This window comes from Neolamprologus multifasciatus, chromosome 14, assembly GCF_963576455.1.
Source record: "Neolamprologus multifasciatus chromosome 14, fNeoMul1.2, whole genome shotgun sequence".
Taxonomy (NCBI): domain Eukaryota; kingdom Metazoa; phylum Chordata; class Actinopteri; order Cichliformes; family Cichlidae; genus Neolamprologus; species Neolamprologus multifasciatus.
The window spans coordinates 32,322,153-32,342,012 of NC_140452.1; the positions used below are offsets into that span (position 1 = coordinate 32,322,153).

Genomic DNA, 19,860 nt, shown 5'->3' on the forward strand with positions numbered 1-19,860 from the left:
TTCCTCTCACGTCTAGTCAGAACGCCCAGCCTTATTTGGGTACGGCTGTTCCACGCAGAGAGGAGAGAGACGACAACATTGGTTTGGTCGGCGAGAATTCCCCAAATAGTTTCGCCGCATTGCTCTTCGTTCAAAGTGGCAGCAAGATGGCGGAGGGAGAGGATGGAGGCTGGAGAGAAGCGGGGAGGAAGGGTGATGGGATGGAGGTGGAAAGAAAAGAGAGGAAGTGACAATTGGTTGTGGGGGAAATAATTAAAGTATTGTTCTATACTACTGTAGGGACTGAGCAGTGTCAAAAGTGACTTATTTCCACATTCGTGTACACTGAGGAGGGAAGGGGGAGAGGAGAGACAAACAGGATGGGAGTAAGAGAAAGTAATCAAACTTTGAGACAGAAAGCTCCATGTAAGTCCAGGGTGCGTGCATGGATCCCACCGCAAACATTCATGACATTTCCATCACTTCCTTTCCAGTACAAGCACATTTCAGCACGATGCTCCTGTGTGCATATGAGAATTCAAAGGTATAGTTACAAACTCTCTGTGAAGCTGGACAGATCACAGAGCGAGAAGCTAGTTCAGACCACTCCTACATAAAACAAAGCATCTATTCATACTGACAATGACAAAGTTACACTCTTAAACTACATTTAATAAACTCTGCCAGCTGTCATACATTATGTTTTGTCCACATACCCGATAGAAGTAATGAATCGCTTTGCGTCGCAATCACTTTGTCGTGTCACAAAACATCTGTCTTGTGATCATTGGTTTCCATCTTTAGCACTCTAATATTCAAGTTACATGACTTTGATCTTCTCCTTTAATCCTGCTTCCATAAGCTGTAAAAATAAAAGGAGAGCCAGATGTTTCTGTGTGCTTCCTCGAGTGTTTTATTGGGTGACTATGAGATATGAGGTATGTTAGTCTTTGATAGATGAAGACATAAAATGGCAAAATAAAAACGGATCAAACGCAGAAAAGAAATGCACAACAATGTCTCATATGTGCTTCTTTGCATGTTTCAACAGTGTAGGAATAAATCTTCCACACATGGCTGTGCGGTTGGTACTGGTGGTTTTTGTGCTTCGTGCTCAGTGTTGCAGAGTAATCACATTACAGTTACTAAGCTAGCAGTGATATTATTAAGGCTTGATAGAAATGTAAAAAAATCTGCAGGAAAACAGCTAAAATCGCAAACAGTTTCCAGGCCAGAAACAACTGCTGACAACAGGACAGCTACTGCTAGCATGCATCTGCAAATACAGCATGCTAACACAAAGCTAGCAGCTTGTGGTTTTCGCCTTTGCTCACACTCGAGCACAAAAATCTTTCTCTTAAAAAAAGAGTGCTATGTAAGTGTAAGAATCACCCTTTGAAAATGTACCAACTCATGTGTATTTTTTACATATCTAGTACTATGTTTGTATAAATGACTTTTCATTGAGTAATACTCCCTGTACCAAACCCCAGCCCCAGTAGTACTTGGCGCCATCCCAGTAGGCAGTGCCCAGTTCCTTAAAAGGACGACTTGAAGCTGATTCCAAAAGTGAGTCAGTTCCCATACACCCCAAAGTAAAAAGCTAAGCTGCAGCAAAAATAAATACTTGTGCTAAATTTTGCATCCTAACCCTTCAGGGTGTGGATTTTTTCTGTATATGTTACCTGTTTAAATAGAGGTTTAGAGTTGTGTCTTATTAGACTTGAGCATGCTTTAAGTGATGGGGACCCGACTACCTGACTGGTATCTCCAAGGTGTTTGTAGTGATAATCAGAGATAGGCTGATGGGGGGAGGTTTGGGTTGTTTTGCATATTTTGTTTTTCTTTCTAAGAACTATAAGTGAGATCATATATCATTTATACAATTTCCTCCAACCTCCAATCTGCAGTAAGTTATGGGATCTTCTCTCACTTTAACGACTAAAAATAAAGTGCTCTGTACATTAGTGAATGAAATACTCAGATGCAATTGAATGCAGACTTTCAGCCTTAATTTAGCAGGTTGAACAAACACATATAAATGCTAGAGGAAAACACTTTTTTTTAACACAATCCCTTAATTTCAGGAGATCTAAAATAATTGGACAAATGAAATAACTGAAGATAAAATGTTCAATACTGTTGTTATGCTTCTTTGAAAACCCTTTGCTGGCAATGACAGCCTAAAGTCTTGAACTCATGGACATCACCAGATGCTGGGTTTCCTCCTTTTTGATGCTTGCCAGGCCTTTACTGCAGAGGCTTTCAGTTGCTGTTTGTTTGTGAGCCTTGCTGATGATGATCTTGATTTCATCTGTCCAGTGAATGTTTCCCAGAACTGTGCTGGCTTTTTTAGATGTCTTTTAGCAAAGTCCAATCTAGCCTTTGTATTCTTGAGGCTTATGAGTGTCTTGCACCTTGCAGTGAACCCTCTGTATTTACTTTCAAGCAGTCTTCTCTTTATGGTAGACTTGGTTATCTATACGCCTACCTCCTGGAGAGTGTTGTTCACTTGGTTGCATGTTGTTAAGGGGTTTCTCATCACCAAGGAAATGACTCTGTGATCATCCACCAATGTTGTCTTCAGTGGACACTCAGGTCTTTCTGCATTGTTGACTTCACCAGTGCTTTCTTTCTTTCTCAGGATGTACCAAACTGTAGATTTTGCCACTCCTTTTTTCAGTTTTCACAGCTTAAGGATTAAGGATAGCTTGTTTCACCTGCATCGAGAGCTCCTTTGAACGTATGCTGTCGGTTCACAGCAAAATCTTCCAAATGCAAGCACCACACCTCAAATCAACTCCAGGCCTTTTATCTGCCTAATTGAAAGCTTTAACTTTGCCTTTGTTGGCAAAGTTAAAGATTTTAAAATCTGGCAGTTTCATTAAGTTTGTTGTTATTGCTATTTTTGTTGTGGTCCCCGTTATTTTACTTTGATAAACTTTGTGTATTCACTCACAGTGAAAACCTTCCACAGTAAAGACAGATTCAGGGGAGCATTTTAATCCAGTATCACATAGCTTGTACTGTTGTGGTGCGAGAAATTCCAGTGTTTTATTTGAGTGTCTCTAATTAGCACTTTCCTAAACAAGCTAGCTAGCATTAGTGATCCATCCTCTTGCGTTAGTGTGTTCATCGCAAGGTCTAAAAACCAGTAACACCACACACTTCAGAGTCTGCAAACAATTTAGATAAAATGTGTTTCATTAGGAGCAGCTGCTTGTTCAGTCTGGCTTAAATATTCACCATTATCAGGAATTTAATATGCCATGAGTGAGCCTGTTATCTCTGTTTCTGTGGTCAGAAATGAACTTTGACCTTAGATTGATAATAGAATGAAACTGTTCTCATTCCCAACGCATAACATACCGATGATTTGTCATGTCCCGAGGCATCACATAGGAACGTGAAAGGTAACCTTCTGCATCCCTATGGATTGTGGATGGAGTCCAATAGAATGATGCTCCCGGCAGTAACACACGTTCCAGCCTTGGATTCCAGCCTTGACCCTAACCATAACCTTATCCCTAACCTCAGTCGTATTAGATTGTGTTTTCCAAAGCGATTCATGATGAGAAAGTAAAATAAATGTACATGTGTAGATTCATTCCAAATGGTTCTCATGTTTCTGAATGAGTAACATACCGATGATTTGTCACATAGTGTCAGTATGTTATGCTTTGGGATGAGAATGTGTTGATAGAATAACGGAACTGCATCCTGATGCAAACAGGAAACACTTAACATGTTGTGTCTCTAGCATTGAGTACAAAACTGAAGAAAACAAGAGGCTAGCTGTTCATCTTTGTGCTAAGTTAAACTCCTCTGAGAAGTAGCTACATTTTAGACAATTAATCGTATATTCACAAGTTTACAGCTTTTCACAGCAATAAAAACCTCTCTCATGGTTATTCGTATTATTAGATGAACAATTAAGTAACATAAAAGTTCCAGTTGTAAGCAATTTTCTGTGAATTAACAAAAACTCTGTTTTGTAATTAGAGGACATTCATTCACACATTTATTTCCTACCATCAAAGTCCAAAAGGTCATGCCGACAGATTTCTTTGATTTACTACAGCAGCATTTCTTTCATGTGTAGGATAAGAAATGCTCTTTTTGCACCTTTTTTCTCATATTCAGATATCTCTTGAACTAAATAGTTTGGAGGACTTCCCTTTTCTAAGCTCAAACTGGGCTGTATGTGGTCCATGCTGTAAAATGAGTTTGACATCCCAGCTTTAAAGTAACAACATGGACCCACCACCCTGTGCTTCTGGCTTCTACACAGAAGCTTCCTATTGGAATGACTGGTATGTCCAAATTCTCACAGCATGTGCGTGCATGTGTGTGTAATCTGCTCCTACATCATGTGTTTGTTTAACTGAAGGTGGGCCGTGGCCAGATGCCATCAGCAGTAGCAGCAGCATTGTTATGATCCACTGTCATCCTTCCTAATTTTTCAGAAAAACCTCTCACTGCTTTTTCCATTCATGGATGCCTGTGTGAGTGTGTACGAGTTCTGAAATTAAACACACGTCATCACTGTCAACTAAGCTTTTATTATGTCATAACCCAAAAATTTCACACTTTATCTTTATACAGACAGACTTTGTATAATTTATTGACACAGATTTAGATCTTAATCATGGAAATAACTTTGAAGAAGTGATTTTCTTGTTTTTCTTCTAACTATGCACAAATTGTGTTTCTTGGCATATTATGTGATAGCAACAAACATCTTTGTAGTTTTTTGTTTAAATCTAATGCAGGGGCTCTTAAACAATGGGACCTGCCCCACAATAAATCACAAACCTATACCTGGTGGGTGAACACTAGTATTTCGATTTCAATCCATTTAAGGTCCTGGAATGAGAAAGATGAAGTGACCTGGCTCTCCAGGTGGTGTATTAGGCAGCAATGTAGGGGTACAGGATGTAACCAGTGAAGACATTGTACTGAAGATTTGTACAGAGTTTCCTCCCGGACATCAGGTCAAGGTAGACCTGATCGCCCCTCTGCATTTCCAGTGCAACGACCTGAAAAACAGATGGTAAATTGTGTTTCTCACTGTCATTCAAAAATTGTACAAAAATGACACAGTCTCACATTTAACAACTGTATTTGTAGCAACCAATTTACCTGCGTGGCGCTGTCCTCCGTATCCTCTCGATTGTTCTCCCACACACTGGCTCCACGCTTCCCATTCTTCATAAGCTGGACCTGCACAGAAAAGTAAGGTACAACTCATTTTGTTGTTGCTATACAGCGAGACCAGTCAAATGTAATCTGATATCAGAAATTTCAATCTGCTTTGTTTACTTTATGGTAGAGGCGCCCATTCTCTCCCACAGATGAGTAGGTTGTGAAAGAAAAGACGTAAACACCAGGAAAGGGGGCAGTGAAGATACCTGAAGAGACAGTGAGTGTAGAGTTAGTGAGTTAAACTCATAGGAGTCATAGGAGTTTAATCCTTCTTTTTCTGTGTGTCTTACCCAAGGACGGGTTATATCCATTGCCACTGTTGAGAAGGACAGAGGAGAAGGGAACTGGAATATTAATATTGAATGGACCAAAGCAACGTTCTGTTGATCCAGGAAGCGTAACGGCAATATTTGGGTCCATTGTGGCCTTGAAGGCAACCTTGATGTTATCTGACAGCGAGAAGGGAGAATTAATACTGAACAACAGAGGTCAATGGCCTCAAAACACTTTGAATTTAATAAACAAGGGTGTTCACCTGTGAGTGACTGTACTCTGCCTTTCAGTGTGCTGATGTCATGCCACAAAAATTTCATCCTTCCAAAGATATCCTCTTCTAATTGGAACATGTCGCTTGCTGCACAGCAGCAGCCGCGCTGTTGATTGAAAGTGCAATTGCAGTCCGATTTTTCACAAGTCAGAGCTCCCTTCCAGTCAACTGGAAAAAACAGAGGAACACCAAGAAGGGCAAACAGATATGGCTTCAGCCGTCAAACTAAAGTTGTAACTAATGTTATATAAGCATTTGTCAACAAAATAAGGCCGGATAACATACGTGCTGCCTGTTTCAGCATTAAGATGATGTCGGACTGGGCCTGCACTGGATCACAGAGAAACAGTGACCCCAACAGGAACAAAGCTGGTAATACAACCATCTGAAAAAAAAAAAAAGCAGAATCCAGTATTTTATCAGACTAGAGAGGCCAAGTACTCCTTTCTTATAGATAGTAAGCTAAACACTGCTGAGCTAATGCAAGCATTTTCAGGCATATCAGCACTGATTCTCACACTTTTAACTGAGTAACTGAACTTTTTAACATAACTGCTGGAACTACTTAAAACTAGCTACCTACCTTACCATACAACGACTTAAGTATTGTGTGTAAAGTGAAGAAGTTCATGTTTACTCAGAAAATTCTACTTAGATTTTGCTAACCTTTAGCCGTGTATTTTCGATCTTCATTCTGAGGAGGAGTTAAATGCTTGAAGCCATTCCCACCAAACAACAATGGTAAGGACGAATGTGCTGTGTTACTTAAAAATGCTGGTTTCATCTCTTGCTAATTGAGTGTGTACAACATGGCTATTACTTTTCAGCCACATTTAGTGTGGTTTAGGCTTAGTTTTGACCTTTAAAAAAAAGAAAGAAAAAAGAATCGGATGCAGCTCAAACAAAAGAATCTGGCTCCTGCTCTGAGCTATGTTATCTGCCTAGCCAATTAAGCTAGCTGCTAGCAAGTAAAAATGCCAAAACTTATGCTTTCCTCAGAAAAACCCCTAAAGCTAGTATATACCCAACTTACAGAGCCAGAAACATAACTCTAAGAACATAATGTTTATGTCGGCTAGATGTCTACTTGGATTTTTAGTCCTCTGTGTATGGATTCTTATTTCTTAAGAGTTTTTCTTGTCATCTAGGCTAAGTCCAAGTTTCACATTAATATTTCAAAATTTTGACTTACACAGGCGTAACTCAACATTTTTAGATGTTTCATACATTTTAATTTCAAGATTGTCTCAAAAAAGTTCCACCTAACTCTGGCTGGCAAATTTTTTCAATATTAGCTTTAAAATATGACTGACTTTATAACTCATACCAATTTTTTGGACTGCTTTTTTAACCTAAATTAAAACGAGTAAAACTGAAATGTAGCAGAAAGCAGAGTTAATGAATTTGACCTTGACAATATACATCAATCTGGTACCTGTGATACTCTTTATCAAGGCCATAAGTCAGTAGTTGAAAGCTAGAGTGTTAAGTATTTTGGTTATCTTACTGTAATCATCATAACATGTATATTAGTGTCTGCATATAAACAATTTCCTTTTTCAGTCCCACATACAGCAGTATTTTTTTTTTAAAATTTTATATGTTTCAAATAAAGGTTAATTATATATCATCCCCCTGCGAAAGCAATGTAACGTTCTTCATTTGTATTTGTTTCACATTTTTATAATGTATATGTAAGGACTTAATCATAAAACTTACTGTTTTTCTGGTCCTCTTCTTGCTCTGAAGGACTGGGCCTGTGTCAGGTTCTTGTGAATTTAAGAAAGTTAATGGCAGAGGATGGATTCAGCTTCTTATTGTTACACTTTGGGTGATCCAGCCCATGAGGGTGTGAATGACAGTAGCTCCACCTTTTCACATGAACACACACACAAACACACAAGTAGACATTTGACAGCTAAGCACTAGCTATCCAATCCCTGCCACGGTGACAGCCTCAATTGCCTCTGTAATACAGTCCAGTAGATCATTTTCCTCTAGTTTAAAAGAACAAAAAGTGTTCTCACAGCACCTTTTAGCACTTATTGTGTGGACAGTAATACTCGTTTTTAGGACAGCAGTATCTGGTTGCCATTGTTCAAATGATGCCAGCTGCTCAAAAATGTAGATAATGTTCAGGTCCCCGAGAATATAATAACACTGAGATAAGATACTGTATATTGTTTTAACAAAAACAATATACAGTATTGCTTTCCCATGATTGCTTTCTCTTTAAGTATTGTTGGAAACTCAGATAGTGGTAGTAGCCCAGTTTATCATTGATATGAGATGTTCATATCAATGTTATGATCTGGTGTTGTTGAGCAATATTTGTTCAGTATTCCAGTAAGTTAGAAGGCTGTTCACAACATCATTTTTTATCTTGATTTTCAGTGATAGATTCAACAAAGGCCAATGTGTTTGTTCGAATTTGAATAAAATAAAAAAAAGGTGGGAAACACTTTAACCTGGTTCAGAGAATTGGCCTAATAAAGTCTTTTGTTGTGCGAGAATATGTTAGCTGACATTGTCATAAGATATTGCATTCTGTTGAGGCCTATAATATGTGCCTAGATGTGTCTATGTGTAGATAAGAAATCACGATTGCCATTATTTGGGAGTAGTTTGATAACATAGACACTTCATTTGTTATCTCACTTAGAAACTTTGTTTGAGTATGAAATTTTGCATTACAGAGGTTAAACTCTGCTCTCCATGTGGTAGAATGGTGAAGTTGTTTTAAGTGAAATACTTGGAAAATAAATGAATGAACTGCACCAAAAACATTTGGTGCAGAAAATCATGTTTTTTAACCGACCACCATTATTTATAGAAATATACAAACACAAGTGGTAGTACAGTGTATATAAGGCAAATCTGAGTTATTGAGCTTGAAAATTAATATTTGGTTTGACCACCTAGTCAATCGTTCTTATAATTTCTTTAAGCAGTCTTCAGGAAAAGCTCTCCAGACGTCTTGAAGGAAAATTCAAACCTTTAGATCTTGGCTTCTTTTCATTTGGTTCTCTGTCAAGATGATTCCACATTGCTTCAATAATGCTGAGTTCCAGGCCCTGGAGAGATCAATCCACTCTTTGTCTGTTATCCAAGTATTCTTTTACTGCATTGCCAATGTGAGTAGGGTTATTGTGGTGCTGAAGAATTAAGCTGTTGCCAATTAGTTGCTTTCCAGATGGTATTGCATTGTTTAATACCGAAAAAAAGAAGATTTATTCATAACACACGTGAAAAGACCCAGGAAAACTGAGTTAACGATAAAAACGATAACAAAATAACGCTGAAAACCGATAAAAACACTGAAAACCATACATTTCACACCTGAGCCTCAACTCTCGCGGCCCGGTACCAAACGACTCAAGGACCAGTACCGGTCCGAGGCCCGGGGGTTGGGGACCGCTGCTCTGGGCTATAAATAGACCTTGAACTAAGCATTTTCACCACCACTATCTTAGTGTTTTGAAACTTGACATGATGAATAAGCAGTGGATCTGACTGCACTGAGGATATATCCCAGCTACTCTAATTGAACACAATTTATTAAAATAAATAATAGTTTTGATTCACTAGGACTTGAAACTAGCGACTGTGTCTATAAAATCATTTACAGAGAGTTTATCGAAAAAGGGTTCCAAGAGGCATTTTCTTAGACTTCTGTACACCCAAACTTCTATGTAACCAGCTGGCCACTAGTGACTACCTGACAAGGTTTTGTACGGTAAATGGCCCAATTGCTAACCCATTGTTAGCTATAAAAATGAATTGCCCCATCATATGGGGAAGCAAATAGACAAATCTGTGTGTGCTTAATACAACATCATCCTTAGCATGAAGTTTACAAATAACGTGATTGTACCAAAGTGTATATATTGAAATCATAGTTGGATATTTTTTTACGCATAAAAGTTAAGCATTTAAAATTAAAACATTGGCTCCATTAACAGGAGTTTGCTGTACAGCAGATCCTCATTCACCTCTACTGTTTGTTATTAACCTGAAACCAGGTGTTTTGTTCAAAAAGACGTGGCCCTATTTGATAATAAGGTTTTTCATGTGTTGACAACCACGTTTAGAAATGTCCGTACTCCTGGAAAAATGTATTATATTTTTCTTTTGTTCACCACCTGTGTGTACGGAGTCTCAAATCAGTTGACCTGGTTCATCGCAGAGTTTCATGTTCTTCTTATCGGATCTTCTCAATGCCAGGGTATCTCAGGTGTTTTATGTCTGTTTTCCTGTCCTCGAGATGATTCATGTAGCACCTGAGGACAAAACTGGCATCCAGTGTTATAACCTCAGATGTGATTTCAAACCAGAGATTGTTTGATACGGGTGTGAAAATGTAGCCGAGTTCATTTCAGTATAACAAAACCATCCAGAAAAAGACTGCTTTCTTTTGGAGTAAAACAACTAGTAAAAAAAAGGTCCCACTGCTGTTTGTTTGAAAAGTATAATGAAATACTACTAATTCTTTGAAAAGTTTTCATTTCTTTTATTTTTCAGATTTAATAATTCAACTTATTGTGACAGAATGTATAAAAACCCATATGGAAAAGAAATAGTAAAAACTTATATGACTTAACTCATGAAAGTGGCCACTTTCATGAGTAAATCATATAAGGCTTACATGATTTACTCATGAAAGTGGCCACTTTCTCATTATTTTCATATATTGTTTTAGTAAGTATCCAAAACATACAAGTTTCATTATATAATTTTTCAATAGATCTTATATCTGTTTTTACTCTTGTATGCTTTTCATACAAGTTTCACACAAGACAGATACAAACTTTATAAGATTTATATATATCTTTTCCATATGGGAACTGCCCAGCAAATTTAACTTCTTAACATCTAGCTAGAGGCAGTTTTAGACCTAAGACGCATTTTGGCCTAATTTTTTAGCAAGTTTTAAAACCCTATTGATCACGAGTCACGGCTATTCTACTGATGACTTTTCTACTGATCACGCTATCAAAGACTAGTGTGGATATTCAGTCTATTAAATGTCTTTGTGATTCAACTTGGGTATCATCCTTCCGTCCTGCTTATCAAGAACCTGGTCGTGGGACCAGCAGCCTAAGCAGAGAAGCCCAAACCTCCCTCTTCCCAGCCACCTCCCTGAGTTCATTCAGGGGAACAAAGAGGCATTTCCAGGCCATTTGACAGATATAATCTATTCAGCATGACTTGGGTTTGCCCCAAGGCCTCTTTCCAGTAGGAAATTCCCAGAGCACTTCACCCAGGAGGCGCTCAAGAGGCATCCTTGTCATATGCCCCAAAAACTTGAGTGGGCCACCTCAGCTGGCTGTGTTCGTTGAGCACGAGTAGCACTACACTCACCATCTTTCAATTGACTGAAGGCTTCACCCTGAGGAAGAGGCAAGCCACCCTTGTATCCATTGTTGTGGTCACTATCGAAAGCTTGTGACTATACGTGAGCATAGGGAAGTAAATCAACCAGTAAATCAAAGTTTCATATTTATGCCCAGGTCTCTCTTTACCACGACAGAGTAGTGCAGCATCACTGCAGACGTAGCCGCAATCTGTCCGTCAGTCTTCTCCTCTCCTCTGATCTTTTAATAAGACCCTGAAATATTTTACGATTTAGGATTCTCCATTTTGGGGCAGCAACTCGTCCCTGACCTGGAATAGGCATGCCACCCCTTTTCAGCTAAGAATCATGTCCTCAAACTGGGAAAGGCTAATTCTCATTCCTGCCGCTTTACACTCTACGCTACGAACCACTCCGGTGCAACCTATTTCATTTACACTCAACATGCCCAGCGCCCCAGCTTTTGAAGTTCTGCCTCAGGTCGGTGTTAAAGATCTCACAGACTGGGCCTCTGCCAGATGTTCCAAGTGCACCTTCACTATACATTTGTATAGTGTCCAGCATCCTTCCCCAACTTACCACCAGTTGGTATGGACACCTTTATGGACAAATCACTATTTGCAAAGAAGTCTTATGACAGGACACTAATCAGGTTAACATCAGGTTGGTCATTTTCTTTCAGACCCGCCTTCGGGTCTCACTATTGTTACCGATGTGAGAATTGAAACCCCCCTTTAAGAATCACCAGATGACTCTAGACCACTTTGGTATACAGACCATGGCTGACTCAGTGACTATAAGGTGCCCAGGTCAGCATGTACTTGTACAATTTAACATGTAAAAACATGGTGAAAGTCCTTCACCCGAACATCGTTCTCTGAACCCCTGAACAGGTGACAGGTATACAATCAGGTTTAAGGTGGTACCTGATGAAAGATTAGTTGGATGCATCTGACTGATGTTATCGAGTAAATAAAATAAAGTATATTAAAATGGACTGAAATCCACCATATACTAAATGTTAAGACATTCATCTCATTGATACTGTATGTGTCATGTATGTCTGTCACCAGAGTGGTAATATGGTTTAATAAGGCTTCATATTCATGCTCACTGTGACCAAGATTGTAAATAAAGTTTTTTTAATTTAATTGATATATGTGTGTTACTAAATATAGTTCAATATAAAGTTGGTCTGTGGTAAATATCAATACCTAAAAAATAAACAGCATAGTACCGTCAGTATTTCAATAGTTTAATTTTCCAAACAATCACACAGTTCTTCAGATAAAACAAACCTTTTGATTACAGTTCATGTAATTTTACAAGGTGCATGGCTGCTGATTGTATATACACATTAAAGGCCATTACTGAAACAAGAAAACATATGTTTTTTTCAGAACAAAGATACTCTTATAGTGTCTTGGTTTAAGCTTTCAGATTGTACAAGCTGAATCAAAGCACGATGAATTTAAAACCGGGACTTTCTCAAAAAATCCCCAAACAATAGACTGATACAGAAAATTTCACCTAGCAGACTCTAACCTTAAAAGTGGAGCAAAACTTGCTATAAAAACCAACCATCCTCCAACTTATTCAGTAACATAAAGCAGAAAGCCACTGAAGGTGTTGTAGTAGCTTTCATCACAGAGAAGGCAGCCACTGCTTAAGGTAACAGTCACCATGTCTCCAACTTTCAGGTGCATGGCCACAACTATGGTGGCGCTATCTTCTTGGTCATTGGTATTAAACTCTTTGGCTCTTGCCATCACTTTATTGTTAACCTGCAGATTGGCACAGGCAGCCAGCATGTTGCCGGGAGACCCTGCATCACTGAAGATGGTGACTGCGAGGCTGTAGACGCCTGAGAAGGGAACGGTGAAGATGCCAGTGTTCATGTTGTAGGCTCCGCCCAAGTTAAGGAAGGCATTTTTGTAGATGACGACCTTGTTCATTTCGCTGAAGGGACCGTAACACTTAAAAATCTCATTGCTGAATAGAGAGACAGAGAAGGCAACGCGGCTGGCTGGAAATGCAAAAGGGAGATGGTGTGTTAGCAATGCAAAAATCTGGTTTTGCTGTTATGTCCTTTATAATTGATCACTTACCTTCAACCACCCTGAGACTTTCTTTTGTCTTTTGGAAATCCTTCTCCAGCTCAGTCATGCTCTTGTTAAAGTAGGTCTTCAGCCTGTTCACCTCTTGCACCATCAGGCAGCAACCACAGGAGAATTTGTCCGTGCTGCATGCTGAACACAAAGACACATTAACACACTTGCAGCAGAGAATATATGAGCACACACTTTTTGTGCAGTCACAGTTCCTCACCACTGCCTGCGTTGGGGTCGGGATCTGGAGCAATCCGGCCGTCTTTGTTGGGTCCGTCCCAGGAATATCCGTTGTGAGCAAACGCTGCATTCAGCAGACACAGCAGTACAAGAGCTGTGGAGAAAAATGTGAAAGAGATAAACCAATTAAGAAAGAGAAAGAGCTACTTACTAGATACCTGTTTTGTGTGTAAACGTAGGCTCACCTCTCATGCTGACACTAAATGATGGCAGCTTCATGAATGAATGAAAGATAAGAGAGACTGATGAGCTCAAAAAGGGTCATGGATATATATTTTTCACAGCGCTCCTCCCTTATTGCCTTCCAACTTTGACAACGCCCCTTCTTGGGTTTTTTTCCTGTCCTTTTTACCTGTGCAACTGATAAAGCTGTATCATCACCACTTGATCTCAGCTTTAAAAATCACACAGAAGCAGGTACACACCCTGACTCTAAGGCTTTGTTGTGGATGCCGGTGAGGTGTCATCTATCATCTGGAAAGAGGTGTCAGTGTGATCTCATTAGCAGACAAGGTGTAAAGTGCTGGTTGATAGTCTAGTTTACTTTTCTATGGCTTTATACACATGGCATACATCAGAATCAGAATACTTTATTGATCCCTAGGGGAAATTATGTTGGTTACAGTGCTCCAGTACAAACAGTTAACAAAAACAGGCAATACAACAAGTAAGAAATAGCACAATATATACATACATAGAAGTCCCTTACTAATAAATATCTGAATAAGAAAGAAGAGCATGTGCAAAAAAGGGTGTAGCTATTGCAGTTTACAGTGTGTTAGGTGGATGAGTTGTACAGGGAGATGGCCACAGGCAGGAATGATTTCCTGTGTCGTTCAGTGGTGCTTTTGGGTAATCTCAGTCTCTCACTGAACGTGAGAATATATGTATATACTAGGAAGACTGAAGCAACGTTCTACACTGCAGGGTTATACTGTGTATATTATACAGTATAGTGCTGTGATAATTTTTACATTAGGAAATAATCTGTGTAGATTAGAGTGAAATGAAAGTTTCCTGGTGACAAATGAAGCTGCCAGTACTCGTAGTTTCACATGATTTGTTACATTGTATAAACAGCATCTTAATTAGCTACAGAATGTATTCAGAATTACATACACCAATAATATATTTTAATGCTGCACTGTTTGTTGCAATTTAGGACACAATTAAATCTTGCTTTAAGTCATCCATCCGCTTCCGCTTATCCTTTTCAGGGTCGCTGGTACGGACCAGCTACCCCTGGATACCCTGGACAGGTCGCCAGTCTGTCACAGGGCTAACACATAGACAAAGACAACCATTTGAACTCACATTCACACCTATGGGCAATTTAGACTTTCCAATTAACATATCCCCACTAAGTGCATGGCTTCGGACTGTGGGAGGAAGCAAGAGGACCCACGCAAACATGAGGAGAACATGAAAACTCCCAACAAAAAGTGGTATAATTGAACTCAGGACCTTCTTGGTGTGAGCCAGCAGTGCTAACCACCATGCCACCATGCTGCCCATTATTTAGAAGGCATCCATCCATCCTATCAAATTTAAGATAGAGGGTAGACTCAAGTGAGTTGTCTACTAATTGCATCAGTTCTTGGTCCTCCAAGGCATCCTTGGGCAAACATGCATACCCCCAACGTAACCCTTGACGAATCTATTAGAGTGTGCGTAAATTGTGCTGAACTTGAGGAGTAGTAAGCCAGTACACAAGTATCATTTGATTTGGGCAAGAGGTGGATTTCACCCTGCGCTGGTTGCTAGGCCATCACAGGACTTATTGGGAATTTCATTGGTGTGGAATAGCATTTATTTCAGTTTATCTTTTTATTTCACAAAGAAGATAATGATTATAAATCCTTTATTTTCCACTCAAATTGTGAACAGCACACTATGCTAGTACCACCGTTACAACTTTGCTTTATTTGTTACAGAATGGATCAAAAAATTATAACAAAGGCATCTGTGTGTTTTTAAAGATCTGATTTATTTCATCATTTTTATAGGCTTGACAGATTTCACAGACAAGTAATATAACATTTATAACTAAATCAAAATCAATAACAGTTATAGCCAAGACACTTCAGCAGTCTAAAAAAAAAGATACAGCTGTAGTAATTCAAGGGTAAATCCACATAAGAGTGTTTAAGAAACATCTCTTCAGCATAATGACATACAATCTCAGAAAGAACAAAACAAGTCACTGATGTCACCATAGAAAATTTCCATCTAGCAGGCTTACATTTTGGCTGTATTAGGCAAACGTTGGTACAAAGCACACAGTGGCTACACTATGCCAACTTAATCAGAAGCATAAAGCAGAAAACCAGTGAAAGTGTTGTAGTGGTTGATGTCGTCGCTTAAGTAGCATCCTTGGTGCAGCCTGACAGAAAGCTGGTCCCCGGCGTTCAGCTGCACAGCCACGACAACACTGGTGCTGTCTTCAAGGTCCTGACCACTTTTTTCAATGGCGTCAGCCACATTTTCGCTGTTAACCTGCAGAGTGACACAGTTGCTCAGGGATACGCGAGCAGAGCTGTAAACCGTGACGGAGAGGCTGTAGACACCGGAGCGGGGCACGGTGAAGATGCCAGTCTCCACATTGTAGCCGTCTCCCAAGTTGATGAAGACATGTTTGTACTTAATTATGCTATCACTGGAGAAGGGGCCATAGATGACCATGCCTGAGCTGTTGTTTAGAGCGACGGAGAAGGCGCTGCGGCTTCCTGGAAATGCAGAGAAGAAATAGCTTAGCGAAATGAGAAATCTATCAGCTTCGACTTTTAGTTTATTGGCCACTTGATGTCACTCACCTCTCATATTGTTGAGGATCATTTTGGAGCTCATGAGCTCGTCCTTCAGTGTGTTAATGCTCATGTCAAAGAACTTCTCCAACCTGCCAATTTGTTTCTGCATTAGACAGCAGCCGCACGACGCCTGGTCAGTAACACACACTGCATACACACACAGATGAGTAGGTTTTCAGGTAAAAACATGCAGAGCTATATTGAGACATAAATGCAGACCTTCTTATTTAACAGCCTCTCACCTTGGCTTTGAACGGGGGCTTGCTGCGGTGGATTCACCGAAGGTCCGAGCCAGGAAAACTTGTTGTCCTGACCGAAAGCTGCATGCAGCAGACACAGCAATACAATTGCTGGAGAAAAAAAAGGGCATCAGACATCTTTGTTATTTTGAAATGTTGAACTGACTCTAAACCACTACTATTTTCTACCTTTTTTCAATTTGTGGAATTGACGAGCTTAATTGGAGACATTCAACATCCCAAAATGTAAAAAATTCTTCTAATATACTTTTCATTTTCACATGGTTTAGTTTCCTAAATTTAAAATTCTAACATGCAGTCTTCAGTCCTTTTTTTTGTATTTCTTGCCTACTAGAGTCTGAATATTTTGAACCTGAGCTAAATCCATTAATGTTCTTTGCAATTAAAAAATCTTCCTCCAAAAGCTTATGTCAATGTAGATACAGCGTCCATCTAGTCTCACCTCTCATGTTGATGCTGATATATGGCAAATGATGATGCTTCTGAAGGGTGGAAGTTTGCACTGACTGATCATGACACGAAAGTAATGGATATATAGTTTTCTAAAAGCCCCTCCCTTGTAACCTCTTTTCACACGACTCCTCCTCTCTCTTTTTTCTTTGTTGTTCATCCCCTTTCCCTCTGTGACTTTATAGCTCAAGATGAATCTTTTTTTTTTCATTACTAGAGGCTCTCGTTTTCTCAAATCCACACATTGACAGACAGCTTATGTGTGAGTGCTGCTCCAGGGTGCCTTGTTTGATGTTACACACATATCTTTGCTATGAGCAATTTTTCATTTCTGCTTGTGTTTTCTCATAAGACGTTAGACATCATGGTTCATAGAGATGCTCAGCTGAAATAGTTTTTTTTTTCTAGTCAGATTACTAAAAATTGTTTTTGCACTCTCCATGTTCATGATTGGGTTAAAAACAAACAACAAACAACAAACCTGCCTTTTTGGAAGGAAAGACTGTGCTGATAGTAAGCAGGATTTATTTCATTTAGCTACTGCTGAGATCAGCACGACCCTCTGACTGCCAGTAGTCCTATAAGGAAGCTCATCTGCATGTTGTTAGAGCCAGGTAGAAAACAGCAATGCTTTGAGGTAAATCCTAATGCCAATGCTAACATATTTATTGTCAAACATTTCATTAATCATGTACACCATCTTACCATGTTAGCATGCTATCACTTTCTAATTAACCCTATAGTTAAAGTACAACTAAAAGACATTCATTCATTCACATAAACCAAAACTGGACCTTATGCTGATGAACTATTTCAGTCCAGACCAATTTGTTTGGGCGGATCAATATTAGAGTGCTGCACCACTATAAGCTGTTGAATTATTTAAATAATTATATGCTGTGGACTATATACTTGGTTGCTTTGGAATCACATGATTGATACAATTGCCATGACTGTGTGGCTGTAATTTGCTTAGTAGAAAGACTGAAAAAGAGGGAAATATGTTTAATTGTGTTTGAAGAGGTCTATGCAAGCCATAGACAAAATAAAAACAAGCTTTTGCTTTCTTTGCTGAAAAACAGGCTATTCAGTAAAGAGGGCCCAATGTGGAGATTTTGATGGCAGAAAAATTAAGACACGTGTAAGCCCCGTGTGACTCAACACAGAACCTGTACGAGCTGATTGGGTGGCCAGTGGTCACTGCGTACCTGCTTAACGCCCAGTAGAAATCTGTATAGAGGCACACAAGTAGGAATACAGTGGAACCACAGTGTGTCTCATGTTTAAAGCCTTTCTGTTAATCTCTGCTAATTATCTGCTTCCAATAGCTTTATACTGAGCAAACAGGGGTATTGCTTTCTATGCTGAAATGAAAGCTTACAATTACTTATTACTTATTATAATTACTCATTAGTATTTACAACAGCTGAATGTTGTATGAAAACACCCATTTAAACTGTAAACAACCCATTAAATTACAGTCTACCTCCAGATATGAATCACTGTATTTAAAATTCAATGCTCTTCTTTATAATGATCATGTGCATTAGCACATTACAGTGACTTACGATTCACTTTCACCTTACTTTTGGCAGATTGGTTTTACTTGTCTGCCCTAATGCTTTTTCATGTGTCACCTGCAGACTTTCTTGGGCTTTCTTTGACCTGTGATGAATCTAAGAATAATAAAACTACTGTACTTCAGTAACAGTTACAGTTATATTTTTCCTTAACTCAGTCAGTAGCGTACAGCAGAAAACCAGGGAAAATGTTCTGAGGATTCTACGGCCACCTAACAGTTAGCCTGCAGATCAGTCACCTTCATCCTGTCAATCAATTAATCAGTCAATCAGTCAACCATCAATCCATCCATCCACTTTGTTCATGTAAGTAGGGAACCTTCTGCTCACAGTAAGGTTAATAATGGAGCTCCACAGGGTTCTGCCCTAGGACCAGTTCTGTTTATATTATACATGCTTCCCTTAGGCAGTATTATTTGTGTCATTTTCTGTGTCTAAATTCAGATTAAAATGACAGCTGGCAAAGAAGTGAGATATGGAACTCAAAACATTTACCTCACAGCAGGTGCGTTTCCTAAAGTTACATCTTTTTTCTAACCATATCTAGTCTCACCTCAGATAATCTTGCTAACAGCACGCTAACATGTGCACCTCCCAGGTCTTTTGTTGTCATTGTAGGTCAGGTATCACCTCTCCTCTGGGACAAAAAAGGGGAGTGTTTTTACTTTGTGTCCACAAGTACATGCAATTCTTAGTCATTTTGCACTGAATATACTTTTGTGTTCATATTAATGATTGCAACACTAGCATCACCAGGTTTAACCAATAATACTGTAGTATATTTTTATATATGGGAACAGTGCCATTCTAAAGCATATGTTGTTATCTTAGAAGGCTGGGATTTGTTGTATCTATTTAGTGTGTCAAACTTTTTCCAATCAGGGCAGGGTTGCAACAAACTGTTGCCAAAATATGTAAAATGAGATCTTCCTTGTTCTCCTGTGAATAGTGTTTGATTACTAACTAGTGCAAAGCAAGATAATTTCTGAATATCTGCACTGAGAGAGAAAAGACTTACACAAGAGTTTCCTTCGGAAGAGTAACAAGTCAGTAAGGAAGAACCAGAGTTAAGCCTAAACAGACCAAACACAAATCAGGACTTTTCAGCTCTTCGTATCTGTGTGTGGAGAAAGATCTAAATAAATATGGGAATACCAAATATATTGTAAGTGCAGAATGGAGGGGAAGCTCTAGGCATAAAGGTCAGAGAGATATAGAGATCAGCATTATATTGGTTATGTGTTTGGTCACATAAGAAGGAAGAAATAGACCCAATGCGCTATAAGATACAGTCAGTCAACTCCTTAAAAAAAATGCTAAAACAGATCACA

General features: G+C 39.1%; 3 protein-coding genes across 4 annotated transcripts; all 3 read right to left on the reverse strand.

The window, feature by feature from the left end:
* Positions 1–4,569: 4,569 nt before the first annotated feature.
* Positions 4,570–7,585, reverse strand: cbln18 (cerebellin 18). Of its 2 annotated transcripts, none has more exons than XM_085184132.1 (7): positions 7,451–7,585; positions 6,017–6,116; positions 5,720–5,899; positions 5,475–5,633; positions 5,302–5,390; positions 5,122–5,202; positions 4,570–5,018 (listed from the first exon to the last, which is right to left on the reverse strand). In XM_085184132.1, the coding sequence occupies exons 2-7, from the start codon at positions 6,114–6,116 to the stop codon at positions 4,890–4,892; spliced, it is 738 nt and encodes a 245-aa protein (XP_085040258.1). In that variant the 5' UTR covers positions 7,451–7,585; the 3' UTR covers positions 4,570–4,889. The 2 variants fall into 2 exon arrangements, with proteins under 2 accessions (XP_085040258.1, XP_085040257.1); XM_085184131.1 differs by lacking the exon at positions 7,451–7,585 and adding an exon at positions 6,398–6,957.
* A 4,747-nt stretch (positions 7,586–12,332) lies between these two features.
* LOC146504408 (complement C1q tumor necrosis factor-related protein 3-like) lies at positions 12,333–13,663 on the reverse strand. The gene is made up of 4 exons (XM_085184158.1): positions 13,618–13,663; positions 13,413–13,526; positions 13,193–13,333; positions 12,333–13,110 (listed from the first exon to the last, which is right to left on the reverse strand). The coding sequence occupies exons 1-4, from the start codon at positions 13,649–13,651 to the stop codon at positions 12,677–12,679; spliced, it is 723 nt and encodes a 240-aa protein (XP_085040284.1). The 5' UTR covers positions 13,652–13,663; the 3' UTR covers positions 12,333–12,676.
* Positions 13,664–15,398: 1,735 nt separating this feature from the next.
* Positions 15,399–19,753, reverse strand: LOC146504409 (complement C1q-like protein 4). The gene is made up of 4 exons (XM_085184161.1): positions 16,942–19,753; positions 16,482–16,589; positions 16,246–16,386; positions 15,399–16,158 (listed from the first exon to the last, which is right to left on the reverse strand). Exons 1-4 carry the CDS (start codon positions 16,946–16,948, stop codon positions 15,734–15,736), a joined length of 681 nt encoding a protein of 226 aa, XP_085040287.1. The 5' UTR covers positions 16,949–19,753; the 3' UTR covers positions 15,399–15,733.
* Positions 19,754–19,860: the final 107 nt, after the last annotated feature.